The 19,828-nt window shown below is 54.3% G+C and overlaps 1 protein-coding gene across 1 annotated transcript in view; it reads left to right on the top strand.

The window, feature by feature from the left end:
* Positions 1-11,361: 11,361 nt before the first annotated feature.
* ELP6 (elongator acetyltransferase complex subunit 6) overlaps positions 11,362-19,828 on the top strand; it is a 30,480-nt gene continuing 22,013 nt past the window's right edge. Inside the window, exon 1 of the mRNA XM_014604468.3 lies at positions 11,362-11,535. Coding sequence (XP_014459954.1) covers positions 11,482-11,535 — 54 coding nt within the window. The 5' untranslated portion in view covers positions 11,362-11,481. The remainder of the gene's footprint in view (positions 11,536-19,828) is intronic.

The raw sequence follows: 19,828 nt of genomic DNA, 5'->3' as shown, positions 1-19,828 counted from the left end.
CTCTAGTACCTCTCTGTAGTCAAAAAAAAAGAGCAGTAGCGGAGCTAGCGTTGCCTAGAAGCGGGGTCTGGTGTCTAAAAAAGATTGAGAGCCGCTGCTATAAAGCTTGCTTGGCAGCCTTACGCCCAGCACGCGGCCTGGAGAAATTAAACAACCATCCTGCAATTCAGACGTGAAGCCCGGTGTTTGCACTGAGCCGGTCACTGCTTCTTCGCCGGGTAGAGCAGAGCAAACGGGGGACCCGAGATGCAGCCGTGTTTGACCCCGCTCCTCGCAGGGCAGGGTTGTCCAGGATGCGGTCAGCCTTTACTCTGTCGCACGCGTGATCGGGGAGCTGTCTCAAGCCCAACGGCCCGAGGAGCCTGTCCGTACAGCTCCAAAGCCCAGGTCAGCCCACCACCTTAAAGGCTGTTGTCCAAAGGATGGGAGCTTTGCGGTGTCTGGCATCTTGTTACCGGCACTTCTGCACTGGCGGGGAAGGCAAATCCCATCACCCATTTTGCAGTTTGGCCAGCACACAATGCAGGGAGCTTGCAGCAGTCAAGCAAGCAACGTTGGGGAGAGGATCTTGTTCTCAGGGGTGCATTTCTCCCCTTCGCCCTTGTATTGCTTGACGGTGACTGTGTATTTTTAAGCCCTGGGCACCAAGTCAGTGGAAGACCCAGGATGAGACCTCAAGGGTCTCCTGGCTTCCCACCCCCTGTGCTGGGCATGGGGAAGGGCCCCTGCAGAGAGAGGAGCAGCAGGAGGGTTTGGAGAGGAATCAAAGGCAGCAAAATGAAAGATTTCCAAAGCACAGTCGAATCCTTCTGCTCCTGCACCCGTGGCAGGGTGACCAGCGAACGGTGCTGTGGGCCGAGCCGGGCTGCGGAGAGACCTGCTTTTGCAGAGGAAAACCAGTCCACGCAGCGAGCGAGCCCTAAATTGCACAGCTTTGTTCCCCAGCCGGCGGCAGGGAGGTTTCCCGCTCCGACAAAGGAGACGAGCATCTTTGCCTGGCTTCTGCTTGCTGGGTTGTTGGCTCGGCGGCAGGCCAGCCTTCCAGGAACGGCGCGGCCAGGCCCTCGTTCATCACGCGCTGCCCCAGGCAGACGGCCCCGGAGCCGGCCGCCAGCCCCTTCGGGAGCTCTGCCCGGCTTCTGGTGGGAAGCGCTTGCAACTGCGATTGACCCTCGCACCCGAGCCCGCGTGACCCATTTGCTGTGCCTCGGTCTCGCTGCTGGTTTGCTGCCCAGGGAGCCGCTCAGCCCGGAGCTAGCCAGAAAGTGCTGCAAAATAGCTCCTGCCCACCCGTGTGAGGGCCACAGGGAGCAACCTCGTGCCTGGGGACCACCCTTGTCTGGGTGCATCCTAGACAATATATGCCAGGACTTTCAGTGGCATGGATGGATGGCAGGGTTCAGTTTGGGGCCCCTGGCTAAAACAGAGCCATTGTATAGTGGAGGTCTCTGCCATTTCAGTGGCATTTTTGATCTGCCCCGAGGTGAGGGCAGAAACCAGCTGCAGGGGGTAGGCGTGTGGTGCATCCGTGCTGGCTTCCCCTGGGATCACTCGTCTTGTCTGGCCGACGGAGATCCCTGCAAGACGCCCTCTGCTTCTCCGTATTCATGGAGTCGCTCCTGCTTTCTCAGGCGGGGAGGAAAACCGCTTCTCCCAAAAGACCGTGCAAAAGGCCAAAGTGAGACACAAAGTGATTCGGAGCTGGGACCTCCAGAGCTTCCCATGCACCGCTACAGGCCGACTGCAGGAAAGGACCTGTGGGGACAGGGGACGAGGACCTGAACCGGAGCCAGCAGTGTGCCCTTGGTGCCAGGAAGGCTACCGGCACCCTGGGCTGCATGGGTAGGAGCGCTGCCCGCAGATGGAGGGCAGTGATTCTTCCCCTCTATTCAGCACTGGGGAGGCCACATCTGGAGTCCTGTGTCCAGCTGTGGACAACAGAAAGGATGTGGACACATTGGAGGGAGTCCAGTGGAGGGCAATGAAAATGGTTGTGGGGCTGGGGGACAGGACTGGTGAGGAGAGGCTGAGGGAACTGGGCTGATTTATTCTGCAGAAGAGAAGACCGAGGGGGATTGAATAGCAGCCTTCACCTCCCTGCAGGGGGGTTGCAGAGAGGATGGAGTGGGACTGGTCTCAATGGGGGCAGATGGCAGGACAAGGAGCAATGGGCTCAAGCTGCAGCAAGGGACGTTGGGGTTGGATATTAGGAAAAACTTTCTCATGGGGAAACTAGTAAAGCACTGGGACAGGCTCCCCGGAGAGGTGGTGGACTCTCTGTCCTTTGAGGTGTTTAAGACCCGGGTAGACAAAGCCCTTGGCTGGGATGACGCAGCTGGGGCTGGTCCTGCTCGAGCGGGAGTCGGACTAGATGTCACCTCCAGAGCTCCCTTCCAGCCCTGATTCTCTGTGATCCTATGATTCCCTTCGGGACCACGAGCAGGTCTCATTGCCTCTTTGTGCCTCAGTTTCCCCATCTGTATTGCAAAGATGCTGCCCTAAGGACATCAGGCCTCCTGCTTTTAAAACACATCGCCGCGCTTTCTGCCTTCGATTGAACCATCCTGATAGGGCTCCCGCGGTAAGACCACACGAGCCAGAAGCAGGTCCTGGGGAGCCGGGAGGTTCGGCGGGTCTGGAAGGCGCGAGGCGGATGCCCCGCGTGCTGGAGATGGGCAGGGCCCCATTCCCACCGGAGGGGAGCTGGGACGACAGCCTCGAGGCCACCGAGGAATTTGCCTCCCGTTCAGGGGAGCGACCCCTGGGCTTTCACCGGCTGTTTAATCACTTTCCGACGGACGGGCTGTGGGCAGCTATTAAATTTAGATGCTTGGTTAGTTTGCTGGGAGGGGAGCCCGCCTTTTGTGGCAGGGCAGCGGCTGGCACAGGCGAGGGGGGCTGAAAGAGGGAGCTGGCATAGAAACCAGGTCTGTGCTTCTCACTCCGTCCGTCTCCTTTCTCTCCGCGACGCAGAACAGGATTAGAGCCGTGACCCTCCAGACAAGGAGCCTTTCTTCTCCCTGTCTTGCTTGAAACCAGATCGCTCCGAGCTGTGATTCACCAGCTGAAGCTGCGGTGAGAGCGAGGGAGCGGAGGGGGCAATAGCCAGGGAGAGGAAAAGGGGTCATGGTAGCGGCTTCCCCTCTCCCCTCGGCAGGCACTGCCGACGTGTCTGATGCTGTCTTCCTCCCCGCCAGTGCCTGCGCCTTCCCCGGCCCATCTCCGACCCCAACTCCTTGGCTTCTTCCCCTCCCTGAGCTGCCGGGGGGTTTTGTTCCCAGCACCTCAGAGGGCAGATGCTCTAAAGCTGCGCTGCGAGGGTGGCGAAGTGGAAATCTGCCAACCGAACTGCTCTGCGGTCTTCCCACCTGGCTCCTCGGCCGCTCCTCTGGGGCCTGCCAAAGGACGAAGGCCGGCTGCTGCGGCTGGGACGTGCACACGCACGTGCACCATGCACACGTGCAGGCCCACTCGGGGACTGTCAGGATGGGCCTGACCCCTTCCCTGCCCTCGACAAGATTCCCGGTCTGCCTTCAGGTGAGTCCAGGTGTTTCTCTGAGGCCTGGACATTTGGGGACCTTCTCTAGCCCTGCCCTGGGCTCCGGCCGCCCCCGAGCTCTCCTGTGTCCAGACCCCCAGCGCCCGCGCCCACAGGGGTCCCCCCCTGCAGTGGTATATGGATATGTGTGTGCACGCACATGTGGATGTGTGTATATGTGTGTGCACATGTGGGTGGGTGTGCGTGTGCATGCATCCGTGTGGGTGCGTGCATATGAATACATGGGTGGGTGTGCAAGCGTGCATGTGGGTGCATGCATGCATGTGGGGGTGTGTGCATGTGTGCCTGTGTGGGTGGGTGTGCATGCACACATGGGTGTGTGTGTGTGTGCATGCATGTGGGTGTATGTGTGAATGTGTATGTGCACATGGGTGTGCCTGCATGGATGTGTGTGCGCATGGGGGGGTGCGTGTGGGTGCGCATGCATATGGGTATGTGTGTATATGCACATGTGCATGTGCGTGCATGTTTCACAAGCACAACAGGAGACCTGTGCAATTTTGCACACTCGGCGCTGAGGGAAGACGCGGTGGCGGGGGGGTGCTCCCCTCCCTTTCTGTCCCCCTTCCTGCCCTCGTAGCACGCTCACCCAAGGGGTCTGTCTTGCTCTCGGGCACCTGTGCAGGCGCTAGGGGTTGGGGGTGCACCACGTGCTGCGCGGGGAAGGCGCGTTGTCTTCCAGCCCCGAGGGGCAGGTGCTTTCAGCTGCTGGGCTCGGCCCCCGTGCACAATCAGGTGCTTGACCGTCACGTGTACAAGCGCCTCTGCTGTCTCATCTGCCCCCACCTCCTTCAGCGTTCCTGCGCCCTGGGATCTGGCACGCGGGGTCAGTCCAGCAACAGATGGGCTGGATCAGACAGATCCCCTGCTCTATGGGATTACTTTGGACCCATACTGCTGTGCTGTGGGGGCTGCTGTGACTCTACCGCAGGACTGGCTGAGTGGGACGAGGACAAGACGTTGCCCAGGCATTTGGGCACACGGGCGACGCGGGGATGGACAACGAGACCTTTCCTGGTGGGGTCGGCTCTGAGCGCCTTGCTTTGGTGAGCATGCAGGCCAGAGAGGACAAATTGTCAGCCTTGCTACGTTGCCCTTCAGCCGCGTGGGACTAAGGGAAGCCCTTGCCTCTCGTCCGGAGAGAGGGAGGAGAACTTGTGTGAGGGGTAAGGAGTCTCAGTGCACCTGTACTCCTCTGTCTCCCCACTACTGAGGTCCCTTCCGACCCTAACATCTATGAATCTATGAGACAACCGTGGTCAGTGTAATAAGTAGCGGTCTCATCACAAGCTATGATGGAGCAGATAACCTCGCGGAGGTGGAGGCTTCATCCCCGAAGAAGTTTTGCAGAGTGGGCCACGTTACCCCTTGGATGAGACCGATGCTGCCTTGAGCATGGGGCTGGACTCCAAGAGGTCTCCGGAGGTCCTTTCTGGCCCTCTTTTTCTACGGTGGCACACCCATTCACAAGTTTTTGGTAGAGCTCACAGAAAAGGAGAGTTTTAATGGAGGATTGCAATAAGGGTAGAGAAGTCGCTTTGTACTTGCTTACGCAGAGAGAGCGTTCAAAATGGGTATTGACGATCACCCGTGATAGTACATTTAGGGATAAATGGTTGGACACATGCAATGCGGGGCAGACACAAGCTGCCTCTTTCATTTGGAGACCGGTCGGGAGCCGAGCCGGATCTGGGAGACGTGGCAGCTACCTTTATTTCTGTGGCAGGAGCAAGGCCTGGGCAGTGGCGGGACGGGAACCAAAGGGAAAGCCGTGTGCGACCACCCAGCGAGCGCCAACGAGGATCTTTAGCGCAACCTGCAAAGCGAGCCAGTGGAGAGGAAGGAGGAGAAACAGGGAGGAAGAGAAACACGGAAGCCGAGGTTCAGGACGAAGGACGTGTGCTGTCCGAGGGAGTTTCAGTGCAAGAGCGGGGCTGGCTGAAAGGACCGTAGCCGATGGGTCCAGGAGAACGGCGGTGGACTCTGGTTGTGTGGTTTGAGGGCAGATGATGAAGGACTTTGGTGCAGGTCGTGTTTGGGGAAGGCTGTGGCGAGAATCCAGACAGCGATTGTGCCCCATGTGTGCAATGCACTGGGGGCGTATAAAAACGGCTGTTCCCTGGGCCAGACGGCAGGTCCGTCGTGACCCGTCTCCTGTGTCACACACGGCAGAGAGCGGATGCTGCAAGGGAGAGCGACCTAGGGCTGACCAGGGGGTTTCTGCTTTCTTCTCTCACTTGCAGCCGCCAGCGTTTAAGGGGTAGGAGACTGCGATGCAGAGGCCGTGCCCCTCGCTCCCGGGCTCAATAGCTCCTGATTCCCCTTTCCTCCAGCAACGTGTCCAACCCCTTGTTGAACCTGGCCCAGCTCTCCGCTTCCCCCACATCTGGTGGCGACAAACGCTACGCTTGCATGACACGCCGGGGCAAAAAGAACTTCCTTTTGGTAGTTTTCAGTGTATTACTTACTCGTTTCGGTTTGTGACCCCCTAGTTCTTGGCAAAGGAGATGGAAAGGAGATGAGATGATAGCTGAAGAGGCAAGGATTAATTTTTTTGCTTTAATGGAAGAGATCAAAGCACATGGGTAGATCTCCATTTCTGATGGCTTTCTCCTGACTCCTGTTCCACTGATCACACTTTCGCACACCCAGAATTTGGCCCGCTGCCCTGGAAGACGGCAGGGTCCCCGCTGGTGGGATACTGGCAGAAGTCTCAGCTTCCAAGCTCAGACAGGGATGCACAAGTCGATCTGAAGGAAATGGAAATCCTGGATTGCTCCCCCCGCCCGTTTTCATGCTTGGCAGTGGAAGCGCGGTGTTTGGTGCGTGTTTGCTTGCAGGAATGCAAAGACATGTCCCCCTGCTCTTCCTGCACAAGGCAGGGCAGGCGGCACCTTTGAGACTAATTGGCTCAGAGAAGCATGAGCTTTGGTAGGCAACAGCTTTGTTTCTCCTGGAAGAGTGTCTGCCCCCTTTCACTGGGGCCAGTGGGATGATTAGGCAGGAGCCAAGGGATCTTCTTGGACATGCCCATCAGGTGTTGGAGTCAACTGGGGGCTTAGCACAAGCAAATGAAAAGCAAAGAGTTTAAAGCAGATGGAGCCAAAATCAATATTCCTCACAATTCATCGGCTGAGTTTACTTTGCCTCTCTGGTGACCCAGCCTAGGGGCTCTCCACCCGCTCTTCCAAGGAAAGCAGCACAAACAAAGCCTGAATTCCTTTATTTTATACACGCACACACACACACACACACATATATACGTATGTGTGTGTATATATATTTGCATATATATGTATGTGTGTGTGTATATATATATATATATATGTGTGTATATGTGTGTGTATATATTGTATTTGTGTGTATATATGTATGTATATATGTGTGTGTATATGTATGTATGTATGTATATGTGTGTGTATATATGTGTGTGTGTATATGTATGTATGTATATGTGTGTGTATATATGTGTGTGTGTATATGTATACATATGTGTGTGTGTGTGTGTGTGTGTGTGTGTATGTATTAGAAATATATGTGTCCTTCAAAAATGACCTGCACAGGGAAAAAAGAAGGGCATCCTCTTATACTCTTCTTTATGATGACTAAGAAAGGCCTGAAAGCTAATTTAAAAAATTCATCTATATAGATATATACTATAATATATAGATATAGTATAATATATATGTATGTGTGTTTGCATATATATACCTATACTATGTATATGTGTCTGTGTGGTTGTATATGTACATTTATATGTACTGTAAACACACATACATATATACATACACACATATACATACACACATATACACACATACATATACATTATACATACAGGAAACACACACACACACACAGAAGAAACGTTAAAAAAAGTTTTCCGGCCTTCCATAGCCATCATAAAGAAGAGTATAGGAGGACACCCTCCATTTTTCCCTCTGCAGGTTGGAGTTGCAGGACAGCTTTCAGGCCCTCATCACCAGCCGGGCATTAGCTACCTGTCCCATTAAAGAGGCAGCACTGGTGCAGGATTCGGTGGTTTGGGAGCTCTGGACACTGCCTATCACTTTGGTGGGTTTTCAGGCATTTTCACATTTCCTTTCCTCTCGCCTGGTGCTTTCTCCTTGAAGCCTTGTAGATGGATGGCCTCACAGCTCAGCCCTGAGACCACTGTGGGGTTATAGGTGCTGGCCGGGCTCAGCTCCTTCACTGATGGTTTTCCCAAGCCTTGCCAAGACAGAGGAGCCAGGAAGCAAAGCTCACTCCTCCCTGAGCCTTTTGGAAGTGGCTTGCCCTGCTCCAGCCTGAGCCTCTGAGACCGTGTCTGAGAAGGACATGCAGGACTTGTGACCCCTGAAGGGGGTGAGGGCATCAGCGCAGAAGAGAGAGAAAGAAAGGGCAGCGATTGTGACTGCGGCGGTCCCGCTGGGGACCACTGCACCGAGAAGCAGCATCAATGGGCTCCGACAGTATCAGGGAGCGTAGCCCTTGTAGCTATAAGCAGCCACTGACTGTAACCAGCATTGGTGCTTCTGTGCGCTTGCCCTAGGCAGGCTGGTGGCAGATACGACGTCCGCCCCTCACCCTGGACTATCAGTCTGGCAACAAACCAGCTGTCTGCTGCCCTATGCAATCGCTCGCTTTACGCAGAGACGAGAGCTGCTGGCTCTGCTAGCAGAGGGGCAGTGTCAGAGGGCATTTATAGCACGGCGGCACCCATGTCCCTGACAGCAGCACTGCCCGTACCCTTTCTCCCTGAGTGGTACAGCTCCTTCCCCAGCTGCTGGCACAGAAAGAGACCCGCTTCCTTGGAAATTCAGTCCGAATCTCACTCCCATATTACTCGAGTGAAATTCGGCACCTAGGGGGCTGGACCCATCCTTCCCTTAGTGCCTCCAGCTGCTTCTTTGCTATGTCACAGAGCTCGAGTGCTATCGAGCTTTGGAGTTAGCTACAGAGCGGGGGAGCGAGGGGCACAGGCTCTGAACCAGAACATCCCAGACCGGAAATGCTGGAGGCTGCAAGGGAGAGAGGAATAGCGGAGAAACCCTGCTCAGACACAGTTCACTCTCCCGTCCAGCATCCGCTCCCTGCCACTGTGGGTGCATCTGCATGAGCTGCTTTACTTCGAAGTAGCATAGTTTACTGCACAGTAAGCAAGTGCCCAGGCTTACCGAGCAGTAAACCTCACTAATCACGAGTAAATTTGCTACCTGCCAATGCACGTAGCAAATTTACTTGCAATGAGTAAGTGCGCAGTAGCGCTCGTGTAGACACCTGACTGGGAGCAAATCTGCTCCAGGCTCCGCCACAGGAGCCCGGGCAGGGACGGTGTCCCACTACCCCGGCAGCGGGGAACTCCAAGCCCCTGCTCCGAGATCTCCATAGGGGAGTGGGGGCTGGGAAATACTTATCCCCCAGCCTCCACTTTGCCATCATGATGGGGGACTGGGAGATCCTCCTCCCCCAGCACCAACTCCCTGGTCGTGGGGCTGGTGCTGGGAATCGCTGCCCAGCCAGTGGCTTGCTGCTAGCTGTCCCACCGCAGATCAGGGCAGGGGGCTGGGACCTGCCCCTCCCCTCCCCTCCCCTCCGGCTCTTTTCAAGCCCCCTGCCCCTGATCGGGGAGCTGGGCCAGGAGCTCCCTGCTGCCAGGGCAGGGGGACATGGGCTCTGCCCCAGTAGCAAGCAGCCCCCTGGGGCAGGCAGCATTGTCCCAGCCCCCCCACCCCAGGAGACAGCTGAGCCTAGAGCTCCCCCTGGTGGCAGCAGGGGCCCATTGCAGGGGCCCAGGAAAGGAGTGCAGTTTGCTGCCATTAGCAGCAAATCTGCTCCCACTTCCCTACACGTGTAGACGCCTGCCTGGGAGTGTTTGCTCCTGAGTAGGTTACTGCTGAATAAACTGCACCCAGATCTAACGCATGCATAGACACACCCTGTGAGACGCAAGAGACTGGGCAAGACAGACCTATGGTCCGACCCAGTAAACGGCAATCCTTATATTCTCATTAAGTGTTAAATAGACTGACATTTATTCCTGGGAACGTGAGCAGAGTTGACGTTATCATTTGCTTTTTGCTTTTTTTTCCCCCAGCCCCTTTCATCCGACTTGTACCTAACCGCCCCCTTACTAATATTTCCCAGCTGCAGAGGACCCAGAACGTCACTTGACTTTGGCATTACTTCCCGTAGCAGTCTAGAGGACTGATTAGCAACAACTGAGTTATATCTGGAGATGAGAAAATCCCTCCATTGGGAGAGTAGGAGGGTGCTGCTATTTTTGCAGTGATGTGAGTTTCTTTTTAAAAAACCTGTTTGTTATCATTCTAGGAGACTAGAACATCCCCGGTCACTGGGGATCCCTTTCAACCCATTCACAACATCAAAGAGACTCATGTTTTTAGTTTACTATCCCCCCTCCCTTTATATTCTTGGGAATAACCTTGAAAATCTTAAGATTGGTTGCTTGGTATTTTATGCTGTTTCCTAGGCTTTCCCTTTATTTGCTGCTTTGATATCAGTGTAGGGACTTGAATATGTACAACATCATGAAAGCATGCATGCCGGATGGTTTCCGTGATGCTTGCAAGGCAGTGGAGGAGTTGCCGAGTATTGCAAATAAGCTAAAAGTAGAAAGTAGTGTAACAGCTTTACCAGCTGAATTTTCACTGGGTTATCACAGTAACAAGCTGTGAAATGTGAGAAGGGAATATAGTGAGAAAGGCAATAGGTGTTGTGAGAAATCTGGCTGTAGTTTACATGGTTTTTTGGTCCCCTTCCAATTTACTACACTCCTTGTCTGACGTGGTACCAGAAAGCCGCCCAGAAAGCTTTACCCTAGTCAGAATGGGTATTGAAGATGGGGTACAGCAGGGACTAAGATATCATGGAGTCATAGGGAAGTAGGGCCGGAAGGGACCTCAGGAGGTTGCATCTAATCTAGCACCCCGCTCCCACCAAAATAATCCCTGTCTAAATCATCCGGGTCCAGGTTCGGGCCTCACACCTCAAAAAGGGCACGGGCAGTTTGGAAAGAGTCCAGCGCAAAGTGACAAAAATGCATAGAGGCCTGGGAAGCAAGACTCGTGAGGAAAGGCAGGAAGAGTGGGGTGATTTAGCCCAGAGAAGAAAAGATGGATGAGGGATTTGATTACGATCTTCAAATACCCGAAGACAGATTACAGAGGATGGAGATGGGCTTTTCTCTGTGGCTGCAAGGGACTTCGAGCAATGGCTTCAAGCTGCACATGGGGATATTTAAGATATAGGCAGGCAAATTTCTTTGAGCAGTTGTGCTCTTTTATTAGACCACCTGAGTAGTTTGCTCAGCTGGTTTAATAAGAGGTAGCACATCTGCTCGAAGAACCTTGCCTGCCTCTGTCCTAATGAGGACGGCCAAGCCCGCAGGGTCACCTCCTCCCTGACCGACCCCAAATGCAGCAGCGGTCTGACCCTGAGTATAGGGGCCAGACCCTCTACCGGGGCCAGGTGCAGCGGTGCAGCCCAGGACGAGGCGGAGGGGGAAGATGAGGATGTAGGACCCGGTCTCCAAGTTGTCTCCAGCTGCCCTTGCATCTGGATGCAGATAGGAAGAAGAATTCAAGGGGGTGGAGTTGAGCATTATTGCCCCTTGTGGGGCAGTTGCAAGGACTGTGAAGGGACTTACTGCCCCCCCGCCCCAGGGGCAGGTGCAAGCAATGCACTCAGCTCAGGCATGGGGTGGTCCAGGCACTGCAGCTTTCCCCGCCCGCCCGACCTGCTGGCTTTAGCGCGCCCGCCCGCATCGCCAGTGGGGGGCGCATGCGCACAATACCCAGCACCGCGCCCTTCCGAGCGTTCCATGCGCCTCCGAGCGCCCACCCGGGAGCGCGGCTTTTGACCCCACGCGGACGCCGTCGACGCTCGGCCCAGGCCGCACGATGTTTGTGGAGCTGAACGAGCTGTTACACGCCTCCCCGGAGCGGCCGGAGCAGGTGAGGAGTGCGCCGCACAAGTTCGGCCTCCCCGCGCCCCGTGAGGCGCGGCCTAACCCGAACTACGACTCCCAGCATGCCGCCCGCGCGGTGCATGCTGGGAGTTGTAGACCCCGGTTGAGACGGGCCGTGCGCGGTGCATGCCAGGAGCTGTAGTCCCTGCCCCGTTTGGGACGGGCAGTGCGCGGTGCATGCCGGGAGCTGTAGTCCCCGTCCCGCTTGGGAAGGGCAGTGCGCGGTGCATGCCGGGAGCTGTAGTAGCTAGCACCCCGCCGTCCCCCTGCTGCTTGATGAGACACCCCGGCAGCCCTTGATTTATGAATGAACTGTAGTGACCCCAGGACGGCTGTGCCACTACTGTGGTGCACCGATCCCCGGAGAGACGGAGGAGCGCACACCTGTCAGCATCCATCATCCGCAGAGAAACAAGAATGCTTCCAGAATCCACCGAGACACGGACGCTTCTCCCCGCACCTACAGACATACGGATAGTGCTCTTAAAATCCACAGAGAAATGAATATTTCTCACAAACCTGGACAGAAACAGCTATTTCTCTCAAATATTTCTTTCGAAATCCACAGAGGAACGACTATGTCTCCCAAAATCTATAGACGTACAGCTATTTCTCTCGAAATCCATCGAGAAATGGATATTTCTCACGGATATTTCATGCAAAATCCACAGATCTCCAAATCCACAGAGAAATGGATATTGTTTCACAGATATTTCTCTCAAAATCCGTAGAGAAATTGGTATTTCTCACAGATATTTGTCTCAAAATCGATAGACACACAGATATTTCTCTCGCGGTCCGTAGAGAAGTGGATTTTTCTCTCCGTCACCCGCGTCGGCGGTCGCAGGAGCCGTGCGCTCCTGTCTCCCTCCCTGCGTGTCGCTGGTGTTCCCCGTCATCCACGTGTCCAGCATCCGTGTCCAGCCTTTGTGTTTCTTGCCGGCGACACGTGACGAGCTGTCTTGTCTGTGCCGCGCTGGCTGGAGGGGCCCTGCCGGCTCTGGAGCCAGGTGCCGAAGTCGTTGTCCCGCTGGCGCGGGCGGTGGCAGGGGCTGGCTCCGGCGGGTCCGTGGGCACCTTCTGTGGCATCCACACAGTGCCTGCCGGAGCCAGTGCAAGAGCTGGTCTCAGACCGCTCGGAGCTGGCCCCGTGCGCAGCGTGTGTCCTGGAGCAAGTGCCGTGCGCTGCATTCGTCCTGAACCCTGCCCACAGGGCTGGTCCGGGTCAGTTCAGACCCAGGGCTGGCACCAAGGGATGGAAGATGGGGCTCTGTGGAGACCATACATTTGACACCCCTGCTGTAACACATCAGCTACAAAACTCGGGGTCGGAGCTCAGCGGGGGATTGTGACGCTTGTTTGCAAAAATGCAGTTACAGCGGGGCAGGCTTGGGCTGGGAGCGAGTTGCTGTGGGGCAAAGATTGGGAACTGCTGCTGCAATGCTGTCCTCTCTTGCCAGGTGTGCTGACCACTTGCTAAATTGCTCCCGATTCAGGCCCTGCGGATGTGTTCGTTAGCGTGCGGATCCTGCTGTAGTTGCACTGCTTCAGACCTTTGATGTAGACGCGATGCACTTTAATTTGGTAACTTGTGGTGGTAGCAGAAGGGTGATGTAGCCACGATGGCCCAGGAGTTATGCGAGAAGCAAGGGTTTCTCAGGGCGGTAGCTTTCATTATAGTTGGCACAGAGTTAGAGAAGCTTTCAAATGTAAGACGTTCTTCCTCGGTTGGAGGAGGGGGTGAGAGAAATTAAAATTCCTGTCCTTTCTTTCAAGGCTCTTCATGACCTGCCTGCTCTCTTCTCATCTATCCATGCATTTCCGTCCTCATTTAATAAGCCGATTTGCCAGCTTCACACACAAAGCTCCTAGTGTCTGCTGCCGCTGCTTTTCTCCTCCAGGTCCCTCCAGACCTGCTGTTGCTGAGACGCTCCTAAGAAAGTGGCCAATGACGGTGGCTGGGTTTGGGCAGCAGTGCAGACAGCTGACTGCTGGCTTCGTTGTTATTACCATAGCAAGATACAAAACAGCTCTACAGAACAATGGGAAAATGGCTGTTCCTCTTTCCCCTTTACTTTCTGTCATTTGCTATCGTAGCTTCTGATCCCGGCAAAGACTCAGGCAGGGGTAGTTTCACTCCGGGGCTGGCTGTAGCCTGTGTAATGAAGGCCTCATCCTTGGGCAGCTGCAGTCACTAAACCTACAAAATATTTAGGTGCATAATATTGAATGGTTCCCTGTTTTAGACTGGATGAGAGAGCATACAAAGAGTTAGAGAACTGCTGGGGTCTTAGACCTGCCTCAGGAACAGCAGGTGCTGGCCACCCTTGGAGACAGGATGAGCCTGGGGTCATACACAGGCCCAACCGTTCCTTTGCTCTTGACCCTAATCCTCCTCCTGGAGTTTTGGATGATCTTAAATAGACTCAGGTGCTAGATGGAGGCTCGGAGGGATTAAGTGTCACCTACTGAGTTTCTAACATAACTGTCTAGAGCATTGGTTTTGTCCTCGGTAGTCTGCCTGGTCCAGCTTTCCTTAACTTATTGCAACCGTGCTCTCACTCTGCAGGGCAGTGCTGGAAGGGAGTGCTTCTTCCTGGCAAATCTCAGGTGCTGGAGCAAGGGTGCTCAGTCTCCGGCCCATGGGCCAGATCTAGCTGTGTCATTTGGCTTGTGTATCTGTCCATGGCTCTGAAAATTTGGCATTAGGGGAGCTGTGGCAGTATTAACTGCTGCTCCTCTGTTGTCAAATAACTGGGCCCCTGGGGAGTTCTGCAGGCCGGGCGACATAGCCCTGCATGCTAAATTGTGTTGGCACACAGTGGACCTGGTGTGTGGGGTTACTCCATGGCTGTATCTGGTGTGTGGGATCAGGCTGTGTGCCGCTCACACCCGCAGACTGATCCCGCACGCTGAGCCCATGCTGGATCTGACTTGTGCACTGGGCCCGCACCACTGATCCTGCCTGCACAGCTAGAAGATTGAGCACCGCTGTGCTATGGCTCCCAGGTCCTAAAGCTAATCAAGACCTTGAGCCCTCCATCTACATTTTCTGTGCTCCACGAGACCCGAATCACCAGCAGGGTCACGGCGTGCTGGATTTCTGCTGTCATCTTTCCTCTCTGTTTTGCCACCTGAACGAGGAGCCTGTGGCTGTCAGGTGTGCAAGAGTGTGCTAAGTGGAAGCTTTGCTTGTTTATTGCTTGTTGGCTGCCTTTGCCTCTATATTGTAGTAAGACTGGAGCAGTGCATCACGGTGGCCCAGGGAATATGCAACAAGTAAGGCTTGTTTGGTGACATCTTTTATTGGACCAACTGTCTAGCTGGGAGAGGTGTCACGTGAGCTTTTTTTTGTGCCTGAAGGCTCGTCTGGCATCTCCCCCAGCTATGCAGCAGGTCAAATAAAAGGTGTTGCCCAAGAAACCTCTGTTTCTACGTCTCTGTATCTACTTAGTCGCAGCGAGGCTCTGCTGTGTCCCTGCAAGCCCCTTCTCGGCCAGTTCCCTGGTGACCCTGAGCTCTCCGTTCTCAGCCTTGGGGCCCTTTGCCTTCTCTTCCCTGAGAAATACCCCCTGCTCCTGTGCCCTCCTCTCAGAAGCCTCCACTAGTGCACTGAAGGGTTCCTCTTTGGTTCCCGAGATGACCAGCCGTTGGGCTGGACTAACACGGGTGTTTGTGGGGGCCTGGACATCTGAGGCGCTGCCCCTGGAAGGGAAGGAGAATAACAAGCCATCGTTGTTCATTCCCATCCTACCCTGCCACTGTGGGATGCCTCCTCAGAGCCACCATCCTCGGAGACTCTGAGCATGGTCCCTCCGCCTTTCCTCTCAGCTGCATAATAACAGAGATGTAGGGAGCCTCTGGCTCATGGAGGTTATTCCTAGTGGGTGGCAGTGGTTGCATAAGGCAGGTGTGGGACCTGCTGGGCTCCACTTGACCCCACATGAAGGAGGTGTTTGGGGTCAGAGGCTCTGGAAGCAGAGGTCAGGCTTCAACTAAGGGTGGCTGCAGCACTAAGGGCCCAGCAGCAGTGGGTGGTCCGGGGTGGGCTGGGGGTAGAGCTGTGTGCGGGTCCCCACCAGTAGCATGGGGCTGGGGCTAGCAGTGGCAGCAGCCAGAAAGAGTTGCCACTGCTTCGGGCTGCCCAGAAATGCAGTCCAGCTGCAGAGCCATCCCAGCCCTGCTGCGCACCCAGGGGCGGCAGGATGTGCCATGGGCCGGATGGCACCTGGGCCAGGCAGGACAGAGGGATCTGATGCGGGCCAGACAAAGTCCCTCCGCAGGCTGGATCTGGCCCAGGGGCTGTATTTTACCCACCCCTGGTCTAGCTCCATCCTCTTTGCAACTCCCCTTCAAGTAGTTAAAGGTTGCTAATTCCTCCTTCAGTCTTCTCTTCTCCAGGCTAAATCAGCCCAGTTCCCTCAGCCTCTCCTCACCAGTCCTGTCCCACAGCCCCCAAAATATTTTCGTTGCCCTCCAACTTGTCCCCATCTTTTCTATAGTGCAGGGCTCACAACTGGACACAGGACTCCAGATGTGGCCTGCCCAGTGCTGAGTAGAAGGGAAGGATCACGTCCCTCGATCTGCTGGCGACGCTCCTACCAATGCAGCCCACGATGCCGGTAGCCTTCCTCACAACAAGGGCACACTGCTGGTTCATATCCATCTTATTGTCCACGGACACCCCCAGGTCCTTTTCTGCAGAGCTGCTGCTTAGCCAATTGGTCCCCAGCCTGTACTGGTGCATGGGATTCTGTCCTACGTGCAGAACTTTGCACTTGTCCTTGTTGAACCTCATGAGACTCCTTTTGGCCCAATCCTCCAATTCGTCTAGGTCGCTCTGCATCCTAGCCCGACTCTCCAGCATATCTGCTACACTCCCCGGTTTGATATCATCCATGGACTTGCTGAGGGTGCACTCTGTGCCATCTTCCAAGTTGTTGATGAAGATATGGAACAAAACCAGCCCCTGGATCGACCCCTGGGGCACTCCACTTGATACCGGCTGCCAAGTAGACATCGAGCCATTGATTCCTACTCTCTGAGCCCGATGCTCCAGCCAGTTTGCTATCCACCTTACAGTCCATTCATCCAGCCCATACTTCCTTAGCTTGCCTGCAAAAAGGTGGGAGACTGTATCAAAACCCTTGCTGAAATCAAGGTACACCACATCCACTGGTCTCCCTTCATCCACAGAAGGAGTCATGTCATCATAGAAAGCAGTCGGTTTGGACAGGCATGACTTGCCCGTGGTGAATCCATGCTGACTGTTTCTAATCACCTTCTCCTCCAAGTGCTTAGAAATGGATTCCTTGAGGATCTGCTCCATAATTTTTCCGGGGGCTGTGTTGAAGCTGACTGGTCTGTAGTTCCCTAGATCCTCCTCCTTCCTGATCCTTGAGACAAAACCGCAAGGAAATACAGCACCAGCCAGCAAAGATGTCCGCGGGTGGGGTGGGCAGCCAATTAATAGTGCAAGTGGCACTAGCCCTTGGGCAAATCCTGTCAATTTTGGTATTAAAGTCACCCTGTAAGCTTAAGCAGCTAATTCCTGCCAGAGCTTCAGCCTCCCGCTTTCTGCAGTATTGCTCGGAGCACCTCGACTCTATCAGCAGCCATGAAATTGATGGGAACGCCTCAGTTTCCAGGCTGCTAATAGCACCCTGCCGGCTGTGGTTGAGATGGGCTACAGGGATTAATTGCCCGCCCCAACTATCGGGCAGTTTTTTGATTGCCACATGTGTCTTCTGTACAGACAGAAGCTATTTCCAGAGGCAAGGGAGAGCCCAGCCAGATACGTGCTACTGGGCGTGTCTACATGTGTTTTTACGCGTGCCTAAACTTAATGCGCATTAACCTAGCGCGCATTAAGGCAATTTAGGTGCTCATCTACATGTGCACATGCTAATGCGCATTAATGCAGGTGTGCAGAATGATTTGGGACTAAAGTTAGTCCCAAGTCAATGAACACACATCGCGTTAATGCACGTTAGCACATCTACATGTTTGCTAATGTGATTTAGCTATTCTCGCATAAATTTGATAGCTGGTTTATGCAGGCATCAAATTTAGGCTTGAATAGGCTTAAATCACCATTTTTAAGGTGCATTAAGGGCACACACGTGTAGACACGCCCTTAATACACCTTAATGTGCTAATGCCCATTAAATGTGCACGTGTAGATACGCCCACTGTCACTCACCAGAATGGTCCCTTCTACCGTTCTGCCTGGCTGCAGGGTATTGCTGCCTGTTTGAGAGCCCGGATCGAGGCAGCTCAGCCTTGTGGCATCAGGGTCCCATTTTGCATCCTTTGCAGACATGACCAACGTTAGCCGTGTCATTAACGTTGCTCTGCAATGCGTTTTAGGCCTCGGGGGAGCTTGCTTTGTTCATTGTGAGATGCTGCCTGCTTCTAGTAGCTTAATGCTGCTGTGTTTCCTTGAGTAGATTAAAAAAAAAAATGAAGCCTGCCAGCACATTTCTTCAATCAGCAAAAAGCCCTTTTGAAGATTCGTGTTGATTTAAAAAGGGCTTGCTAAGCAGTTACTGAAAAACAAGCGCTGTGATGAGATTTATGTGGATAACAAGCCTGTACTGATGAACTGGATTCATTTCCAGCACGACTGAAATGCAGCGCCTGCTTTGTAACAGAGCTGTAGGATGTGCGGCTCCCCATAAACGTAACAGCTGATCTGCACTTTCTTGTTGGTAGCCAGCACAATTGCAAGGTGAGCAGGTGGCCTGGGGGATAGGCATGGTCGTGGGGGCAGAGTTGGAGCAGTAGGCTGATCCATAAGAAGCTGACAGTGGCAGCGTGGCTGTTTTTTTGAGTATGTGGTACAAGAAGCCAATTGGTTTCATCAGAAGGGTGGGAGAGCGTCGAGAGTCCCAGGGAAGGAAGTGGCAATGTCCAGAAGGTCATGAGCATGCTGTAGCTAGCATGCACAGTTTGCAGTGGCCATTTGTACCCCATTTGTGGAGGGATGCTGTAACTTGGGGCACGGGGAGCAGATCTTGGAAAAGGTGCTCGCTCACAGCCACCCGTGACAAAGCTGTCCAGCCGTGGGAGCAGACACGCGCGTTGCTGGTACGTCTCGGTGCGTGGTACCAGTCACCTGTGATAAAGACAAGTGCTTACTAGTGTCCTTTGCAGTGCTGCTGGCAGCCTGAGAACCTGCCGAGCAGGGAAGTTGAGGACATGCGTGTCTAAGTTGGCTTGTGTGGGCCTCATTCAGGCTTCTGCTTGTGAGGCATGTTTTGTGGGTGGAGTGCCTGGGTCTTGGCCCTTGGCTGAAGTCCAGGTCTGTGCAGGAATCCTCTCTAGGATCCCATCCAACTCCTTGTACTGTGGGCAGGTGGTGGGAGTGCTGCTGGAGGCCTGGGGGGTTTCTTTTTAGCCTTTTTGCTCTCTCAAGCCATCCTCTTATCCTTGGCTTTGGTATGGTGCTGCCCAGCATCCCAGTTGTCACCCATTGGCTTTCGTCATGGCACTTCCCTACAGTCTGCTTTCGTTCCTGTGTCTGGACCCCAAGGCTTCCTGAACTCCATCTCCTCCAGGGGATGAGGAGGTTCCACACCTCTGCCTAAATCCAGTTGGAAGCAGGGCGGAGGGTTTATGTGGTCTAGGTAGGAAGAGCTGGTAGATGTGCTTGCTAGATGGGCGACTCCTGGATTATATGGGTGCACAGAGATAGGACCTGGCTGCATACAACGTGCAAAACAGGAGGTGATAGTTGGTCACCATGACCTCAGGGCGGTAGACTGCACAGATAAAGGCTGGCCCACTGGAGAAGGGCACAAAGCAGCATGGGAAGGCGGCTGGAGGACCACCAGTCTGCTTTGGAGCACAGGTATGACCATGTGAATGTGACGTGACAGACTCCAGTGTGAAATTGCTCCTGATTTCTGCCAAGACTTAACTTGGGATACCAGTGTAAGGTGTCACATGGACGTCCATGCAACCAGGTTTCCACTGAAGTCAAGCCCTGCCCCTTCCCTTACACTGCCTTCCACCGCTCAGCGGCAAGCCCTGATGGGAAAATTGCTAGTGACAGCTGAATGGACAAGGCCTTCAGTTTTCCAGCTGAAATCAGCCTGTAGCAGCAGTCTTGGGCTCTCCTTTGTGTTATTGGCCAATGGTAGGAAACCTTAAAGTTGTGCTAGGCAGGGTTGAGCTGTGTTTCTTGCACTTGGCAGAACTCTAGTACAATCTGAGACCTCTTAGCACCTTCTGGTCCTGATCATCCTGCACAAAGAATCACCATTGCGAATTAATTG

The sequence above is a fragment of the Alligator mississippiensis genome, chromosome 5 (assembly GCF_030867095.1).
Source record: "Alligator mississippiensis isolate rAllMis1 chromosome 5, rAllMis1, whole genome shotgun sequence".
Taxonomy (NCBI): Eukaryota; Metazoa; Chordata; order Crocodylia; family Alligatoridae; genus Alligator; species Alligator mississippiensis.
Note: the sequence above shows the minus strand (reverse complement) of the source record. Positions and strands in the feature narration are given on the sequence as shown.